This window comes from Chiloscyllium plagiosum, unplaced genomic scaffold, assembly GCF_037043375.1.
Source record: "Chiloscyllium plagiosum isolate Xiang-an unplaced genomic scaffold, Cpla_swu_hap1 HiC_scaffold_12, whole genome shotgun sequence".
NCBI lineage: Eukaryota > Metazoa > Chordata > Chondrichthyes > Orectolobiformes > Hemiscylliidae > Chiloscyllium > Chiloscyllium plagiosum.
In genome coordinates this window covers 7,378,861-7,398,875 of record NW_028270150.1, presented here as the reverse complement: position 1 = coordinate 7,398,875, position 20,015 = coordinate 7,378,861, and the positions used below count along the sequence as shown (strand labels likewise).

At 44.3% G+C, this 20,015-nt stretch overlaps 1 protein-coding gene across 1 annotated transcript in view; it reads right to left on the bottom strand.

The window, feature by feature from the left end:
- Positions 1-5,921: 5,921 nt before the first annotated feature.
- LOC122555434 (1,4-alpha-glucan-branching enzyme) overlaps positions 5,922-20,015 on the bottom strand; it is a 628,967-nt gene continuing 614,873 nt past the window's right edge. The window contains exon 16 of the mRNA XM_087992439.1: positions 5,922-6,900. Within this exon, the coding sequence (XP_087848565.1) occupies positions 6,865-6,900 (36 nt within the window). The 3' untranslated portion in view covers positions 5,922-6,864. The remainder of the gene's footprint in view (positions 6,901-20,015) is intronic.

Genomic DNA, 20,015 nt, shown 5'->3' with positions numbered 1-20,015 from the left:
CAACAAATTGATGAGGGGGCATTCTGCCTGGGAGGCCTCGATTTCCAACCGGAGTGACCTTGGGTCCTGAAGCGTCCAGTCAGCCACATAGGATAGTAAGGAACTTCACTGATATTTCTTAAAATCTGGGAAATCCAAACCTCCCATCCCCTGCAGAAGCTGCAATTTGGCCAGAGGTAGTTTACGATGCCAGATGAAAGATCCAAGCCAACTATAAAGCCTCCATAGTGACTTCCTGGGCAGCATCAAAGGGAGCATCCGCATGGGATACAATAAACAAGGAAGAACATTCATTTTGACCAGAGCTTTTTTACTCAAACAGGATATCGGAAGATGCTCCCAGTGCCCAAAGCCCCACCATACCTTTTCTAGCAACTGCACAAAGTTAGCTTTATATAACTGATTGAAGACAGGGGTGGTGGGGGGGGGAGGAGTGATTAAAAATGTCTCGATACAAAAAACCTCCCTGTGACCACCGGAAGAGGAAACGGTTCCACCCCCCAGGTCAGATATTCTAGTGAGGCCCCCCCACAAGTATGGCTTCCAATGTCACGAAATTAGTTTTATACCCCGAGAACAAGCCAAATGGATTAATCACTTGTATTAAACAGGACACAGATGTCATCGGATCAAGTTAAAAAAAAGAACATCATCGGTGTAAAGAGTGATCTTATGCCTGGCTGACCCTACCTCCGGGGCAATTATGTTGTGGTCCCTCCAGATAGTCTCCCCCAGCGCCTCAATCCTCAATGTGAACAATCACAGTGAGAGAGGGTACCCTTGTTGACTGTCTCTGCCAATACTACAATTGTCAGGCATTATACCTTAGACCTTAGTGAGAACCATTGCTTTCGGGTCACTATATAACACTGCCACCCACCTGGCAAAAACCACTGCAAGACCAAACTGCTCCAGGACATAAAAGAGGTACGGCCACTCAACCCGGTTAAACACTTCCTCTGCATCCAGGGGGATTACCAAGCTCGGAATCGACCCTTGCTGGCACACCTGGACCATGTTTAACACTCTTCTAATATTATTAGTAGACCTAAGACTCTTAATAAACCTTGTCTAGTCCTTCTTTACCATGAAGGGCAACGCCCTCTCCAACCTTAATGGCAGCATTTTTGACAGGATTTTAAAACTCACGTTCAGTAACGATATGGGCCTGTACAAAGTGCAATCCTCTGGGACTTCCCCTTTTTTAAGGATAAGAGAAATATTTGCTTCTCTCAGAGAGGGTGGGAGGCAGTCCTGACGTTACAAGTAGTTGTACATATCCAACAGTGGCCCGGTCAGCTTGTCTATAAACTCCTTGTAAAATTCACTTTGAAACCGTCTGGGCTGTGTGCTTTACTACTCTGGAGCTGCCTCACCGCCTCCTGTATTTCCTAAATTATCAGGGGGGGCATTCAGAAAGGACGCCTGCTCTGAAGTTACACCTGGAAGGTCCAGGGTCTCAAAAAAGGATTCCATCTTCACCAATCTGTTCTCACAGCCCTCCGACTGACACAGCTCAGAGTAAAACTTCCTAAATGCTGCATTAATCTTTTTGACATTGTAAGTAAGAGTGCCAGCACTCTCTCTGATGGATGTGATAGATTGGGGGCATTCTCCTTTCTGGCCAAGTGCGCTAGATATCTACTCGGCTTATCACTGTACTCGAATAATCTCTGTTTTGCAAAAGAGATTTCCCTCTTTGCTGTTTGGGTGAGTGCAGCATTCAGAGCAGGTCTGAGGGCTGTAATCCGCTGTAACTTGCTCAAACACATTGTGTCAAAGTATGCTGTCTCAGGCAACCCTACAACAAACGCTTCTGCTCTCCCCTCTGTCGCTTCCGGGTCGCTGGGTAAGAAATAATCAAACCCCATGCATTGGCCTTGGCAGTCTCCCATTACACTGATGGATTACTGGCTGCATCCGAATGAATGTCCCAAAAGATGTTAAATTCCCACGAAAAATACTCTATAAACTTGCTATCTTTCAAGAGGAAAGGGTCCATGTGTCAGTGCCGCGAGCCCATCCCATTACCACCGGCCTTGACCTCCATGTGCACTGCTGCATAATCAGAAATGGCTACGTTCCCTATTCTGCAGGACAGCACCAAATTCAAATAGGTCAATGGGACACAAACCGTGTCAATTCCCGTGTAGCACTTGAGTTAGACAAAAACCTGAAATCCCTCCCCTCAGGGTGAAGACATCCACCAACCCCAGCTCCCTGCTCAGGTCCACCAACTGCCTGGATTGCGGGGATATACCCACAAGACTCCTAGGCATCCTGTCCACTTCAGGGTCAATAATTCGATTAGAGTCTCCCCCTATAATGTACGATGCACCCATCAACCTGGGAAGTGTATCCATTAAAAATTTGAGGGGATGTGCCAGGGGGGTGATATACATTCAAGATCCCATACTCCTCTCCATGTATTAAAGCTTTAAGAATCATAAACCACCCATATTCATCCTTAATTTAGTCTAACAGCTAAAATGGGAGATTCTTCTGGATGAGTACAGCAACTCCTCTACTTTTCAAATTAAAGGATGAGAAAAACATCCATCTGAACCCTCCCTGCTGTAACTTCAAGTGCTCCTTATTGGTTAGATGTTTTTCTTTCTTTTCTAAGGCTTGTAAGTATCTTTTTTCTCTTAATTGGTGAATGACTCCCCTTAATATTCCAAGTGCACTATTTAAATGAATGGTTAGCCATAACCGTCCGACACAGTCCGTGACCCCCTGGGAGGAAGAACCCCACACATAGCGCGCTGAGTGAAAACAGCAAACAGTTCGTATACATTTAAAAATTCTACTACTAAAACTGCCAAATCAAAACTTCTAACAACTCCTTCGAGCTGAAGCCGAGCCCCAGCTCCAGACAAAGTGAGGAAAAGTTACACACATCTTATAACAAGAAGGTTGAAAGTGGGCACTCAACCCGTCCCCTCCATACTGTAACCCTGGGCAGTCCTGGTAGAAAAGAAATATATACCCCACGCCTCCCCCAACCACCCCTCCCCTTCGCATACCAAGGGAGAAAAACAAAAAGGAAATTAGGAGAAAAAACAACAAAGGATAGGGGGAGGGAAGAGAGAGGGAGAAGAGAGAGGGAGAAGAGAGAGAAAAAGAGAAAAACAACAATGAGGACCTCCACATATATTAAAAAAAACCCAACAACCAGGTAAACCAGGTAAACTACAGAGAAAAACCAGGTAAATTACAGAGAAAAACCTTTGCCTTTTCCAGTGAGTCAATTAAACATGGACCCTCTGTGGTTGAAACGTAGTATTGCTGCATATCTTACAGAATACTGGATATTCAAGTCCCTCAGCCGCCTTTTTAGCTCATCAAAGGCCTTCGTCTTATGAATCATGACCACGGCGATGTCTTGGAAAAGCATAATTCATGATCCTTTGTATATCAGAGCCTGTGGGTTCTTCCCCAGTGCTCGAGAGGCTTCCAGCATCATTTGTTCATCTGTGTAATGCTGGAGTTGCACTAGGACCGGGCGGGGACGCTGGTCCGATCCGGGCCTGCGCACTGTGACCCGGTGGGCCCGCTCGATCCGCACTCGGCCTACCTCGACATCCAGCCTCAGAAACTGCGGGAGCCATTGCTCCAAGAAGCTGACGAGCTGGCCTTCTTCCTCCCGTTCTGGAAGCCTCACCGGATGGATGTTCTTCCGACGGCCTCGATTTTCGAGGTAATCGACCTGCTCCTCCAAGGCCTGAACCTGCCATTCCAGGGCCTGGACCCGACCCGCCGAGGATTCCGCCGCGATTTCGGAGGCTGCGTCACATTGTTCCACCTCCCAGATGCGCTGCCTGAGACGCTGGATCTCGGTCACGCTCCTACAGCATGACCGAGATCGGTTCCAGCCTGGCCCGGGGTCTCCTCCATCGTTGAATCGATCTTCTCTCAGAGTTTCACAAACTCCGAGACCAGGCCCTGCTCCACAGGTAAGGCCCCTGGGGCGTTCACGGAGGCTGACACTGAGGCCGTAAGCGTGTCCGTTGCTGCAGGGAGGTGCCTTACTTGCTGTGATATTTGCGGTCACTTCCCTTTAGTCATTCTTTAACTATTTTAAACCGACACTCAACAATTCTGGGGATCAAAAACTAACAGTTTCTGCCACAATGGGTAATAAAGGGAGGGTGAGTGTACCACTTTGTCTGGGTTCTGGTGCAGAGCTCAGCAGGGCACACCTACTGGGTTGCCGCCATCTTGAATTGCCTGGGTGAATAGTTGTTAATGGGGACTGTTAGTGGCTGTCAATGTGTAGGATGTAATAGCAGACTGTGATAACCAGGTTTGGTGTGTGGGGGGATGGGGTAAGGACGTGGGAGAAGATGCCTCAAAGCCTAAAATTGGTGAACTTGACATTGAGTCCAAGAAGGCTGCAGGGTCCCCAAGTAGAAAATGAGGTGCTGTTCTTCCAGCTTACACTGAGCCTCACTGGAGCACTGCAGCAAGCCTGAGACAGCGATAAGAACAAAGAAAATTTACAGCCCAGGAACAGGCCCTTCAGCCCTCCAGGCTTGAGCTGATCCAAATCTACTGTCTAAACCTGTCGCCCAATTCCGAAGCATCTGTATCCCTCTGCTCCCCACCTGCTCATGCATCTATTCAAACGCATCTGAAATGAATCTACCATGCCTGCCTCTACCACCTCTGCTGGCAATGTGTTCCAGAGATGTTGACCAGGGAACAGGGTGGTCTGTTTAAGTGGCAGGCAACTGGCAGCTCAGGATGTTTCTTACAGACAGAACGTAGGTGTTCTGTGAAGCAGTCACCCAGTCTACGCTTCATTTCCCTGATGTAGAGGAGACCACATTGTGAGCAGTGAATGCAATTGACTGGACTGGGCAAAGTGCAGCTAAAGTGTTGCTTCACCTGCAAAGTATGTTTGGGCCCTTGGATACTGAGGAGGGAGGAAGTAAACGGACAGGTGTTACACCTTCAGCAATGGCAGGGGTAGGTGCTGTGAGGCTGTGGGGGTGTTGGGAGTGAAGGAATAGTGGAGCAGGATGTCCCAGAGGGAACAGTCCCTGCAGAAGGCGGACAAGGGAGGGGAGGGGGATATGTGTCTGCTGTGGTATTCTGCTGGAGGTGATGGAAATGGTGCCTGACACTCCCGCGGATGTGGCTGCTGGTGGGATGGTAAGTAAAGACAAGGGGGGCCCTATGGCTGTTGGGAGAGGGAAGAGAGAGGGTGAGGGCAGAAGTGCGGGAGATGGGTCAGACCTGGTTGAAGGCCCTGTCAACTACTGTTCTTGACAATCCTCGTTTGAGGAAGAAGGTGGACATTCCGGGTTCTCCGTTGTCGATCATTGGAACATATGTGATGGAGATAGAGGAACTGGAAGAATGGAATAGAGTCTTTACAGGAAGCAGTGTGTAAAGATGTATAATCAAGGTAACTCTGCGATTTGGTTTGGTTCGTAGTGGATACTGGTGACCAGTCTATACCCAGAAATGGAAACACAGATGTTGGGGAAGGGGAAGAGTCAGAGATAGACCAGGCGAAGGTGGGAACGATATGGAAATTGGCTGTTGCCAGACCTGCTGAGAATAATTAGATGGTTGTGTTGGACACACGTGGATAAGATGTGTTGAAGCGGCTTTCTCTGCGCTGTATACCTTTTTGACTCTTTGTATTTATCCCTTTGGTTGATCACACCAATCCTCAGGACAACTGCAAATACAGCATCAACTTTGAAGACCATAATTAGAACTTATTATCAGGTTTGCCCTAATGATTGGGATTGCTGTGGTTAATCATGTGACACAAGCCATAGTTTAACTAACACGACAGGGTAAAAGAATTCGCTTGATATTGTTTGTCACGAGTGATGTACTTGACGAGTACACAGGCTACTGTCCATTGACCTGAGATATGGACATGACGCGAGAGAACCAGGTACACTGATTAAAGAAATTTTATTAAAGGAAGCTTTGGAGACAACGTTTCCAGCTTATGTTTCACGTTTCAAAATATGAGAGTAAACCAAAAATAAAGATATTTAAACAGTGCTCACCAGTGAAACTGATGAAGATAAAAAGGACTAATGTGTGAAACTTGGTTGCAGGAGACGAAAGTGTTGCTTCCTGTCTCTGGGGGAAGCATTAAAAGTATTGTTCACTGAACGTTATCCAATTATTTAAAAAAAAATCAATGATGTGAATTACATACTCCAAACAGGAGGAGAGAATTAGCAAATGTATCATATTACTTTGTTAAAGATGTTATGGCAGTGAGGATAGTCAGGAGTATAGTTACACAGTGAAAGAAATTGGAAGTGAAACTAAAATATCAGAACAATTCGTGAATGACTAAGAAATTGAAAATTTAACATTTGTTCCTCTAGAAATCAGTTTACATAACAGCAATGTACAAAATATGCTAACTCGCATAATAAATTATCTTCCTGACAACAATTGGTGTGACTAACTGTGGCTATTATAGAAGATTATGGCTACCATAGACTCATAAACCAATGTTTGAATATAACAGGAGAAATGTCTTTGGCCGTTTGTGATGTTAACATAGGCACTGCCTATAAAAAAAACATCCTCACCGACTCAGTCCAGAGATGTTGGATGTAGGTTTGCTCGCTGAGCTGGAAGGTTCATTTCCAGACGTTTCGTTACCCTACTAGGTAACATCTTCAGTGGGCCTCATGTGAAGCAAAGCTGAAAATTCCTGCTTTCTCTTTATATGTTTGGGTTTCTTTGGGTTGGTGATGTCATTTCCTGTGGTGATGTTATTTCCTGTGGTGAAGTCACTTCCTGTTCCTTTTCTCAGGTGGTAGATGGGGTCTAACCTGATGTGTTTGTTGATAGAGTTCCGGTTGGAATGCCATGCTTCTAGGAATTCTCATGCGTGTCTTTGTTTGGCTTGTCCTGAGAAAAGGAATAGGAAGTGATTTCACCACAGGAAGTAATATCACCAAACCAAAGAAACCCAAACATATAAATAGAAAGCAGAAATTTTCAGCATTGCTTCGCCTGAGGCCCACTGAAGATGTTACCTACTAGGGTAACGAAACGTCTGGAAATGAACCTTGCAGCTCAGCGAGCAAACCTACATCCAAAACCTCAACCTGAGCTACAAATCTTCCCAAACCTCACTCAGTCCAGAGAACCTAGCTGAAGTGCTTGAAGAGAATAAGTTCATAATGGACAATGGTATTCCTAAAGCAAGTCATAGTAGCCGGTGCTAACATTATTTTTTTGATACATTGGCATGAGTGGACTTTGTCACAAGTTTGTTGCAGACATCAGCACTGTTGTGGCTCCTTTTTGCAAACTTGTTGAAAAAAAGGCAGGAAATCAGAATGGAATAGGAATGTCAGAGTGTCTTTTCTCAGCAGGTCTGCAAACATCCAATTTTTATATCTTAAAAGCTGATTTGACAATCACACCAGTTTTTAGTAACATCAAATTACATGAAGCTATTCAACTTGACTTTTTAACAGCAACATTGGTATGGGAGCCATTTTACCACGAGACGCTGAAACAAGGATTCAACAGCCTGCCTATTATTTTATGAAGAAACTGAACACACCAACAGAAACATTCTGAGGATAAAGAGGCATCAAGTCTGGTGCTGACCCTAACATCAAGAATGTGGAATGTTATTTATACAGACTTGTTGTTCTTTCAAAACAGTTTGGGACAAGAATCTTACAATTGGTTTGGTGGAGTTTAATGATCCAGCCATACAGTTATAAAAAAATACAAACTTGCAGCTGGCATTTTATCAAGAACACATACAGAGGAAATTGAATGCAGTGAAACAAATGGATGCATATAAGATATAGGCAAAAGTGAGGACGCAGATGCTGGAAATCAGAGTCTAGATTAGAGTGGTGTTGGAAAAGCACAGCAGGTCAGGCAGCATCTGAGGAGCAGGAAAATTGACGTTTCGGGTAAATGCCCTTCACCAGCACCACTCTAATCTAGACACTGCATATAAAATATACTTGCCATGAAACTCATAATATTTTATTGTCATTTTAAAATTTCTGTTCATGGAACATAGAAAAAGAGATAAAGGGGAATTTTTGATGGGAAATTAAAATGCCTTATAAAGACACATTTTCATTCTTCTTTGGGACAGGGTCAGGTCTGGTGAAAGGTATGTAATTTATGTACTTTGTTGTAGTTTAGATTTCAAACTAGTGGCATGTGGGTATTGGCTATTTTCGTGAAAAGTTTAAAAGCAAAATCATGATCGGAGAATGCTTTACAGAATCATGACCTAATCCAGTATGTGAAAGTGAGGACTGCAGATGCTGGAGATCAGAGTTGAAAGGTGTGGTGCTGGAAAAGCACAGCCGGTCAGGCAGCATCTGAGGAGCAGGAGAATCAATGTTTCGACTCTAATCCAGTATGTGTCAGAGAGCAGGTAATCGCAAAATGCACTGGAATGCTAATAGAAAATAGGTTATGATGTGGAGTTTATGCCAGGGCATCAAAATGTTGAAAGCATGACCTTGCTTTGGCTTAGAATAATCAAAGATTCATTTTAGCTTGAAAAACAGAGAAAATTTTAGGGTAAGTTTGGAGGAGATCTGACTGGGGTCAGGCCCAAATATAGTTTCTCTCCTAGAAAGATAAATAGGACAGAGCAGGGAATGCTCAGTTATCTTGATATAAAAGTTTAGTTTGTAAAGTGCCAGACAAGTACTGTTTGGTTAGAAATTAGCAGATTATTAAAAGACTGGTAATGTTTAAATTTTTCACTTCCTGAGTATCCATATCACTGGACAGAATCAGTGAATCAAACTTTAAAAAGATTTCAATTCAGAGAGTAATTTCTGTGGAATTGAAATACTGCGAAGTGACGGTATTGAGGAATAGATGAGACTGCTATTTTTTAAAGCTCTTTCTGACAGTGTACAGCTAGATAGTTTGGTTGGTGCAATAAGCCTGTTTTATTGCAAGAGAATCCACAGCTTTGTGTGCCTTTGTTTCAGTGAATAACCACCACATTAAATAGCAATAAACTCTATCAAACCACATTTCATTCTGGGCTCTGACTTGTGTAGTAATAACGTCGATTGGAATCATAACAGATTCATTTCTCTAAGACCAAATACACTGATGATCTAAAAGGCGCCAGTTTAATCAGGCTTTCTTGAGTGAACAAAGGGTTTAATTCATTAGTTAATAAATACAACACACACACACACACACATAGAAGTCATAAGAAGTCCAAATAAAAGCTAAAAAAAACACTGTGATGGATCTCTGATCATTTGTTAATAGAACATTGCAGTATTTCGATATGTGGTGAAGATAACATTGTGGTTTGCTATTGAAGGGTAGATTTTGAGATCCTTGCAATGTTTGGCAGATTGACTGATATTCTTTTACCTTGGTTCCTTTTGATGGTGGCTGGTTAACAGCATTTAGATGAGAGAGAACTTTCTTTCCTCTTTTACCTGTAATGCAGAGATGGCTAATGGCACTCATCCACACTAGCACGACAGGTCACTAAAGCGCACAGACCAGATTGGAGAAAGTTTTTAATTTTCACAAAAATAGCCAATACCCATATGCCACTAGTTTGAAATCTAAACTACAACAAAGTACATAAATTACATACCTTTCACCAGACGTGACCCTGTCCCAAAGAAGAATGAAAATGTGTCTATATGAACACAGATGATTCAGCAGGAGCTAGGTTCCTGCTGAGAAAGGGGCAAATAATCAGCCTCTCATTATCTCGTCCCTTTGTAGTTTTACTGCTTGAAGTTCCCTGGCTCTATCTGGGTCGGATATTCCATAGATCCACAGAGGGCTCTGCTATAAACTTAACATACAACCACAATCAGGTTTTGACTGTCACCATCCTCTTTCAAAAAAACACGTTAGAATTAGAAATTAAATGTGTCCTTAAGTACTTGAAGGTTCTGATCTATTGTTACAACAGTTGTTTCTTCCTAAAATTTGCTGCATTTGTGCTGATCAAATTTCATCAAACCAACCTTAAGCACATCTTCTACACTGACATCCTCACTGCCTCCTTTAGATTTGGGAATCTGCTCAGTGGTAAACGTTGGGATTCCTGAAGAAGGGCTTATGCCCGAAACGTCGATTCTCCTGTTCCCTGGATGCTGCCTGACCTGCTGCACTTTTCCAGCAACACATTTTCAGCTCTGATCTCCAGCATCTGCAGACCTCACTTTCTCCTCATGTCTACCAGTTCAACCTGAGATGCCTTGTATAGATACACTGTCAACAATCCTTCTTCATGGTGTTAGTTTAACTTATTGGTACTGAGAGGTGAACAATGTCCACACAAAATCTTCAATAGAAATTCACTCTGTCTTATGAAATAGAACATAATATAGGTTTACACATAATACTTAATAGCTAGTAACATTACAAATGAATAATTTGGTAAACTTGTGAGACACCACCTTGATTAACAAGAAAGTACACATTACTGGGTAGATACACTGGTTCAGTATCAGAGGTAAGTTCAAATTACAACTGAACAATAACTGATTAGCTCCTCTCAGGAAGGTCCTTCAGATCCTGATGCCTGGAGCTTACCTCGTGTGGGGAGTTAACCCTTTGCAAACATATATCTGGCGCCAGAGTCAGCCACTTAAGACAGCCTCATCCTTCAATATGATGCTGTTTAATCACGTTACTTCACATTCCCACCTACCCGATAACCTTTTACCCAACAATCTAGCTACCCCGCCTTCAAAATATTCCAAGAATCTGCTTGCACCATACTTGGAGAGAGAGAGTTCCAAAAATTCACAACTCTATCTGAGGGGGAGAAAAAATATCACCGGATCGCTGTCTGAAGGTGACCCTGATTTCCGGATTCTTCCGCAAGAGGAAATACCTTCTCCACATCCAGCCTGTCAAGACGCATTATGTCATCTCTTAATCTTCTAAACTCCAGCAGATACTGGATTAATTTGTTCAACCTTTCTTCATTAGAAAACTCACCAAGTATGAGACTAGTAAATTGTCTCTGAACTGCACACAATGCATTTATCCTTCCTGAGATGAATTTTATGTTTTTACATGGTATTCCCGATGGGGTCTCATGCTGTAAAACTAAGCATAACTTCTCTACTTCTGTATTCAATTTGTGTTATAATGAGCATAATAAAATTGCTGTCCCAACTACTTGCTGTACCTGCACATCAGGGATGAAAGATCACTCGGCAGCTCAGACCTCTCCAAACTCTCACTATTTAGAGATTGCAATTTAAAAAGAAAATCATTTCTGCTAATTGTTCTGTTCACACAGCGAGCTCACGGCAGAGTAGGACACTCTAACCTGAGATCCTCTGCTCCACCTGCTCTTCTTGTTTCTTTCCTACTTTTCTCTCACTCAGGAGTTCCAGAGCATCCTGAGGGGAATCCCGAATCCCAGAGCATCCTGAGGGCAATCCCGAATCCCAGAGCATCCTGAGGGGAATCCCGAATCCCAGAGTGCCCTGAGAGCAATCCCGAATCCCAGAACACCCTGAGGGAAATCCCAAATCCCAGAGCATCCTGAGGGGAATCCCAGATCCCAAAGCACCCTGAGTGCAATCCCGAATCCCAGAGCATCCTGAGGGGAATCCCAAATCCCAGAGCACCCTGAGGGGAATCCCAGCCCAAAGCACCCTGAGGGCAATCCCAATCCCAGAGCACCCTAAGGAGAATCCCGAATCCCAGAGTGCCCTGAGAGCAATCCCGAATCCCAGAACACCCTGAGGGGAATCCCAGATCCCAAAGCACCCTGAGGGCAATCCCAATCCCAGAGCACCCTGAGGAGAATCCCGAATCCCAGAGTGCCCTGAGAGCAATCCCGGTCCCAGAGTACCCTGAGGGCAATCCCGAATCCCAGAGCACCCTGAGGGGAATCCCAGATCCCAAAGCACCCTGAGGGCAATCCCAAATCCAGAGCACCCTGAGGGGAATCCCGAATCCCAGAGCACCCTGAGAGCAATCCCAAATCCCAGAGCACCCTGAGGGGTATTCCGAGTCCCAGAGCACCCTAAGGGGAATCCCGAATCCCAAAGCACCCCGAGGGCAATCCCGAATCCCAGAGCACCTTGAGGGGTATCCCGAGTCCCAGAGCACCCTAAGGGGAATCCCGAATCCCAAAGCACCCCGAGGGCAATCCCGAATCCCAGAGCACTTGAGGGGGGAATCCTGATCCCAGAGCACCCTAAGGGCAATCCTGAACCCAGAGCACCCTGGGGGGAATCCCGATCCCAGAGCACCCTGGGATGAATCCCGATCCCAGGGCACCCTGAGAGCAATCCTGAATCCCAGAGCACCCGAGGGCAATCCTGATCCCAGAGCGTCCTGAGGGCAATCCCGAATCCCGACCGGTGGGAGGTGAAGTGGGTCCTGGTGCAGGGTATCTTCCCTTGTTGCTGCTGATGGTGGTATGGAGTGGTCTGGAAGCAGGAGAAATGCTGGACAGATGCTGGACTTGGTCCTGGCGCCATGTGCTGAGCTGCTGCTGTTTAGAATTCTTTACCGGACTGTAATGTAAATCCTTTTCACCAATGTTATAACTACCTCATTTCTAAGTTAGACACAAATTAATGCTACTGCTTTCCTTTTAATCCTCTTTTGTATAACAACACTATATTGTTTTTACTCATTAAGGTTTGTACCTGGGTACTTGTACCTAAGATGACATCATTAAAGGCAGCCACTGTAAAAACTTTTCAGTATTTCTGTACTGGAGTACAAGTGACAATAAAGGATATCCACATTCAATGTGGTCAATGTCACATCAGACTCTATTTAACTGTTGTAACCAACTTATACAACAACCAGCTCCCGTCCTCAGGAGCTGTGTACCTCAGCTGTTTAATTGCTTCCCTGTCTCACAATTATTGCCAGGTTTGCTCAGCATTCTCAGCATTGTCTCCTTTTGTTGAGGATTCAGATCTCTGCTGGCTTTTATGAATGGACAGCACTAACCATGGATTCAGTATCAATGTTCATTTTGTCTTTGTCCCTCAGGTTGAGGCATGAATGAGAGTGTTGGACTGTGTGAATGTGTCAAGCTCTGATATATTTGTGACTGTGAAAATAAAAAAAAATAAAAAGGTGTTGATGAGGATCAGGAGTTAGACAGTTCGATAAAATCCATTCGCTGTACAACACCTCCAGACTAAATGTGCTCACGTGCTATTTTAATCAAGGCTGCAGAAATCTAAAATAAACAGGATGTGTTCGCTCAAGAATACGGCAAAGAATCTGATGAAAGTGCTAAATGTACAGAGAATTGCACAGACTGTGTTTACAGGGCAATAGGATTATTTAACAATATTTAAAGTGTGGGCTGAGACTTCAGTCTTATTTTACAGAACTGACAGTTCAATATTAGCTCAATATTGTGTGCAATTTGCCTGCTGTTGTCTTCCTGCAGAGGCTACAATTCAGAAGTTCTTCAATGTCTGTCAAGTGTTTTCTGTTACCCAGAGCGTGTGACAAGGGCTATACAAACGGAAGGTATTCCTTTATTACTCATTGAATGTGTCAAGAGATTATGTCTCTCCAATTTCTTTAATGTTTCACTTTTTGTATCAAAATTATGAAAGATTTGGGTATAATAAAGGAGAAATAATATCCAGTGACAGAACGGTTGGTGACTAGATTTAAGGTTATCAGTGGAATAATCAGAGGGAGGCGAGGAGAATTATTTTGATAGCTTGCCAGAATCTCATTCATATTTTATCATGATTAAAAAGCTGCTGCTGTTCCTCAACTGACCTTTGTAATCCTATCTCTGTCTGTGTATTCAGTTCACTGGAAAACCTCAGTTTGTCTGTCTCAGACCCACAGAGAGAGAGAGAGGTGCAGTTATTGACCATACCAGTTGGTGGGGCTATGTGACTGAGACAGAAATAATTCCTGAATTCCTCTTCATGGAATCATAGCTATGAGGCCATTCAGCCCATCATGCCCATGTTGTGCCTTTGGACTAACAATCCAATTAGTCCCACCATTCTCTCTCATTCTCTGGACTCCAAATCTTTCCTTTTCCAATACTCCACTATCTGATCAGCTCCGACAAAAATAATTTGAATAGTTTCTATCAAACATGGAGCCATTATGAATTTATTACTGGAGTTCTGTCACATGACCACCCACTTCCCAATCCCCAAACCTGCTTGAACACCCTTTCCCCTCATTATTTATAAATGCTTGGAAAAGAAACATACAATTTCCTTCAATGTCTCTGAGATTTTTGTCCCAGGTTTTACTGCAGCACTGTCTGACAGGTCTCCCTTTAATTCTCTGGCCTGAAAAACCTAGGAAGTGGGTAACTTAGTGCAATTGTGATGCCAAACCACATGAAGCCATAGACCGAGTGCTGGGAACTGGGATTAGGTGGTTGCTTTTCACTGGCAGAGATATGATGGGCCTCTTTTTTCTGCTGAAGATGCCCACAGCAAGTTTGCAGATGACACCAAAATTGGAGGCGTAGTGGACAGCGAAGAAGGTTACATCAGATTACAATGGGATCTTGATCAGATGGGTCAATGGGCTGAGAAGTGGCAGATGGAGTTTAATTTAGATAAATGTGAGGTGTTGCATTTTGGGAAAGCAAATCTTAGCAGGACATATACTGTTAATAGTAACGTCCTATGGAGTGTTGCTGAACAAAGAGACCTTGGAGTGCAGGTTCATAGCTCCTTGAAAGTAGAGTTACAGATAGATAGGATAGTGAAGAAGGCGTTTAGTATGCTTTCCTTTATTGGTCAGAGTATTGAGTACAGGAGTTGTGAGGTCACTTTGCAGCTGTCAGGACATTGGTTAGGCCACTTTTTGAATATTACGTATAATTTTGGTCTCCTTCCTATCACGTGATAGGGTGAAAGGGTTCAGAAAAGATTTACAAGGATGTTGCCAGGGTTGGAGGATTTGAGGAGAAAGTGAGGTCTGCAGATGCTGGAGATCAGAGATGGAAATGTATTGCTGGAAAAGCGCAGCAGGTCAGGCAGCATCCAGGGAACAGGAGAATCGACGTTTCGGGCATTAGCCCTTCTTCAGGATTTGAGCTATAGGGAAAGGATGAACAGGCTGGGGCTGTTTTCCCTGGAGCGTCGGAGGCTGAGGGGTGACCTTATAGAGATTTATAAAATCATGAGGGGCATGGATAGGGTAAATAGACAAAGTCTTTTGCCTGGGGTGGGGGAGACCAGAACTTAGAGGGCATAGGTTTAGGGTGAGAGGAGAAAGATAAAAAAAGAGACCTACGGGACAATGTTTTCATGCAGAGGGTGGTACGTGTATGGAATGAGCTGCCAGAGGATGTGATGGATGCTGGTACAATTACAGCATCTAAAAGGCATCTGGATTGTTGTATGAACAGTAAGGGTTTGGACGGAGATGGGCAGGTGGGACTAGATTGGGTTGGGATATCTGGTCAGCGTGAATGAGTTGGATTGAAGGCTCTGTTTCCGTGCTGTACATCTCTATGACTGTAAACACTAATTTGTTGCTGCTTAAAGGGTCTTCATTCCAGGTAATTCAGAACACCTGTGCTCCACCCCTCAGAATTATACAACACTTATGCAAAGAGAGCCCATTCAGTCCAACAAGTCTATGCAAGCAGTAATGTGTTGTACACAAGCCTCCTCCTGTCTTCATGAAACCTAAATTCTCCAGGAGCTTACAATTACCTTCTTCCTCTGGTTTTCACTTGGTTTCCTCTGAAGCACAACGATTCATCTCCAGCACATTCTGAACTTACAAGTTTCACTTTCTCGCCCCCTCCCTGTGTCGAGGAGTTTAGTCTCAGCTCCTTATAGGATTTATTAGTAATAATTTTATTCTGGCCCTTACATGGGAACATCCTCTCCACATCTACACTGTAAGGCATTTTCATATCTCTGCTATTTCCATCACGAGGCAAGAGCTTTCTTTGTGTTTCCCTAACATGTCTTGTATTAATACTGGTGTTAAAATCTGTGTGATTCGAGGCATCCTGAGCTCCGAACCAATTGGCAGGGACATGGGCACAAAGATAATCCTGCCTGAAGACACCATCACGAGGTTCTTAAAATAAAGACAGTTCTAACAGACACACAGCCATTCAAGGCACGTCAGTGAGATAGTGGCTAATTATCAAACACTTTGTATGCAACAACTGATCCAGTGATTGTTGTGTTTTGTCTCATGGTCACCTTTAAATGAAAACATGCTTCTGATATCATGACTGTAGCACAGCATGTGACCTGAGGATAGAAAAGGTCTCAGACTCCACCTTTTCATGGATCGCATAAAGCATGACACTGTGCTGGCAGTAAGCTGCTCAATGCTTTTTGTTGTAATCTAATAGTCAGCTATTTTTCCAGCACCGCTCTAATCTAAACACTAAAATAAACATCAGTTGATCTCTTCAATATCATGATAATTACACTTAGCTTCTAATAGGATGAGGAATGAGCATTGTCCAGCTAACTTCCCAGTATTGTTAAAAATCACACAACACCAGGTTATAGTCCAACAGGTTTATTTGGAAGTAATAGTTTTCGGAGCGCTGCTCCTTCATCAGGTAGTGCTCCAAAAGCTAGTGCTTCCAAATAAACCTGTTGGACTATAACCTTGTGCTGAGTGATTTTTTATTTTGTCCACCCCAGTCCAACACCAGCACTTCCACATCATCATTCCCAGTATGGAGCTCTTGTACGTGGGATCTCACTGAGGAACTGGTGTTGGCTACGTGGTATCACTTAGGGAGTCAATCAAGGGTTACTACGCAACGTGAAGAGTGTATCCATAGTTTGCTTTCTGTTGTTCATACCCAAGTATGAAGTAAGGATCTCAGAGGACAACGAGACCGTCTGGTTAAGATGCTTATATACCCCATCAAATCCTTTATGAATGGGCACCTCAGCCTCTCTTTCCTTAATCATTTTTGCACCATCCCACCTCCGAAATATAACATGGAGACCAGAACTGTACACTGTACTCCAAATACAGTCTAAACAAGGCTCAATATAAGTTTCACAACTATCTGCTTTCCATCTTGACAACGTAGATGTGAATCCCAGAGTCAGATGTGTTTTTTAAAATTTACCTGAATTGTCTTGAAATTCTTTCAGACGCTGAAGGGAATAGTAACATGGGATGTTGCACATTGGTAAAAGTTAATACAAGAGGAAGCCAGGTGAAATCTAACCTCACCCCCATCAATTTCTCTTTTGCTAAGATCCATCTGCTATAAGCTCCTTCTGGCTGTCGCTTGCCCCTGGTCTGGGATCGAGAAACAATTGGCCCTTAGCTTAGTGCTGTACCAGCAATAGCCATTGCCTCTGTGGTGGCGCTGCAGTTCAATAGGCAGGGGGACTTTTTGACTCAAAGAGAATGCTAGCCATAGGCCACTGGCCATCAAATACCAGTCACGTTAATCTGATGGCCAACATGCCCCCTCCCTACCCCTCCCCCTCAACAAAGAGGGGGACCCCTTTTGGGTCTCCAGCCAACCAGTGAAAAACCCATCACCTTCCTCAAATCACATTCCTTAATTCTATTTCTCTGTACAAGGCTAATGTCAGGTTTGAAGACGTCCAGCCTTTCCTACAGAATCATCACCGATTCAGATCTCTGCCGGCTTTTATCAATGGGCCGCATTAATATGGATTCTGGATTAGTGGTGCTGGAAAAGCACAGCAGTTCAGACAGCATCCGAGGAGCAGGAAAATCGACGTTTCGGGCACAAGCCCTTAATCAGGAATACAGGCAGAGTGCCTAAGGGTGGAGAGATAAATTGGATTCACTATCAATGTTCAGTTTAGCTTTCTCCCCGACACTCTGAACTACTAATGAGAGTGTTGGACTGTGTGAATGTACCAAACTCTGATACATCTGTGACTGTGAAAACAAAATCCAAAAGGTGTTGATGAGGATCAGGAGTCAGACAGTTCGATAAAATCCATTCCCTGTACAACACTTCCAGACTAAAGGCACTCATCTGCTGCTTTTATCAAGGCTGCAGAACTTTAACAATAAACAGGATATGCTCACTCAAGAATAGGGCAAAGAATCTGATAAAAGTCATGTATTTCAAGAATTGTATTGCACAGACTGTGTTTACAGGGCAGTAGGATTATATAACGATGTTTAAAGCATGGGGTGAGAGTTCAGCCTATTACAAGGAATTGACAGCTAAATATTGGCTGTCAGTTTGTTGCGTGCAATTTGTCAGTTCTGTTTCCTGTAGCAGAGGCTACATTTCAATGTAGGAACTCTTCTTGCTGCTGGTATTTTACCAGCAGTGTATGGGCTGGCTGTTAGACAACTTGTTGCAAGACTGGGTACGGGCAAGGGGATCACAGAGCAATTTCGTTCAAGTTCCCTACATCCAATCATACTCACACATGCCCTTCCTGTTCACACTCTATCCATGGTGCCCCTCCCCTCCCACCACAGTTACCCTTCCAGGACATCCCTTGACTGGCCTCACTAAACACCCCACTTACCTGCCCAGCCAGTTCTGTCGATGACCTAGCTGCAGTTCCATCATTGTCACAACTCCCAGCGGCGCTGCTAGGACTGGTCAGTGATGGCAGATCTCAGACAGGGCACTCCCCTCTCCAAAACAACAAACACACAATTAATCTGGAGTGTGGTGGAATACTCCCTACTTGCCTGGAGGGGTAACGCTCCAACAAAACTCAAGAAGCTTGACACCATCCAGGACAAAGCAGCCTGGATTGGCACCACATCCACAAGCAACCACTCCCTCCATTACTGAACGCTCAGTCTGGGCTAACCCCACAGCAATTTTTCCTGATTCATTTATGGGATGTGAGCATTGCTGTTATGACCAGAAATTATTGCCCGTCCCTAGTTGCCCCTTGAGAAGGTGGGGGTGAGCTGCCTTCTTAAGCCGCTGCAGACCATATGCTGTGGGTTGACCCACAATGCCCTGAGGGAGGGAATTCCAGGATTTTGACCCAGAGACAGTGAAGGAACGGTGATATATTTCCAAGTCAGGATGGTGAGGGGCTCAGAGGGGAACCTGCAGGTAGTGGTGTTCCCATGCCCTTGTCCTTCGAGATTGAAGTGGTCGTGGGTTTAGAAGGTGCTGTCTGAGGATCGTCTAAATTTCTGCAATGCACCTTGAATATAGATAGCACACAATCTATGGTAAAGCAATGAAGGACTGGGAGGCACATCAAAATCAGGGCTTCAAAGGGATGGGATGAACATTACCGAGAGTGATGTGAACGTGGAACTTGTTTGCAGAGGGAGTGGCTGAGGCAAATGGCATCAATGTGTTTCAGGGGAAATCAGGCAGACAAGGGAAGAGAGAAGGGATGTAAGTGCTCATAGAATGAAGTTAAACACCTCACAGACCAGGTTAGAGTCCAACAGGTATATTTGGAAGTACAAGCTTTCAGAGCATCAGGTTGCTACCTGAAGGAGCAGCGCTGAAACCTTGTACTTCCAAATAAACCTTTTGGACTCTAACCTAGTCTGTGAGATTTTTAAACTTAGTCCACTCCACTCAGACACTGGCACCTCCACATCATAAAATGAGGTGAAAGGAGGTTTAGGGTTAGGGTTAGGGTTGGGGTTGGGGTTGGGCAGAGAGCAGGGAGTTTGTGTGAAGCATTGACACCAGCAGCTGGGTGGAATGACCCTCTGCTGTAAATAATCCAATACTGCAGTACGGAAACATTGCCTAAACATCAGCCAGACCAGGATATTAGGGTGGTGCTGGAAAAGCACAGCAGTTCAGGCAGCATCCGAGGAGCAGGAAAATCGACGTTTCGGGCAAAAACCCTGTATTCCTGATGAAGGGCTTTTGCTCGAAACGTCGATTTTCCTCCTCCTTGGATGCTGCCTGAACTGCTGTGCTTTTCCAGCACCACTCTAGTCCAGAATCTGTTTTCCAGCATCTGCAGTCATTGTTTTTACCTAGACCAGGATATTAGCCAAGATGCAGAGAATAAGAACCATAAACACCAAAATGAACAATGATCCCCTTTCAGCTTTGATCCATCGCTGGTTATAAA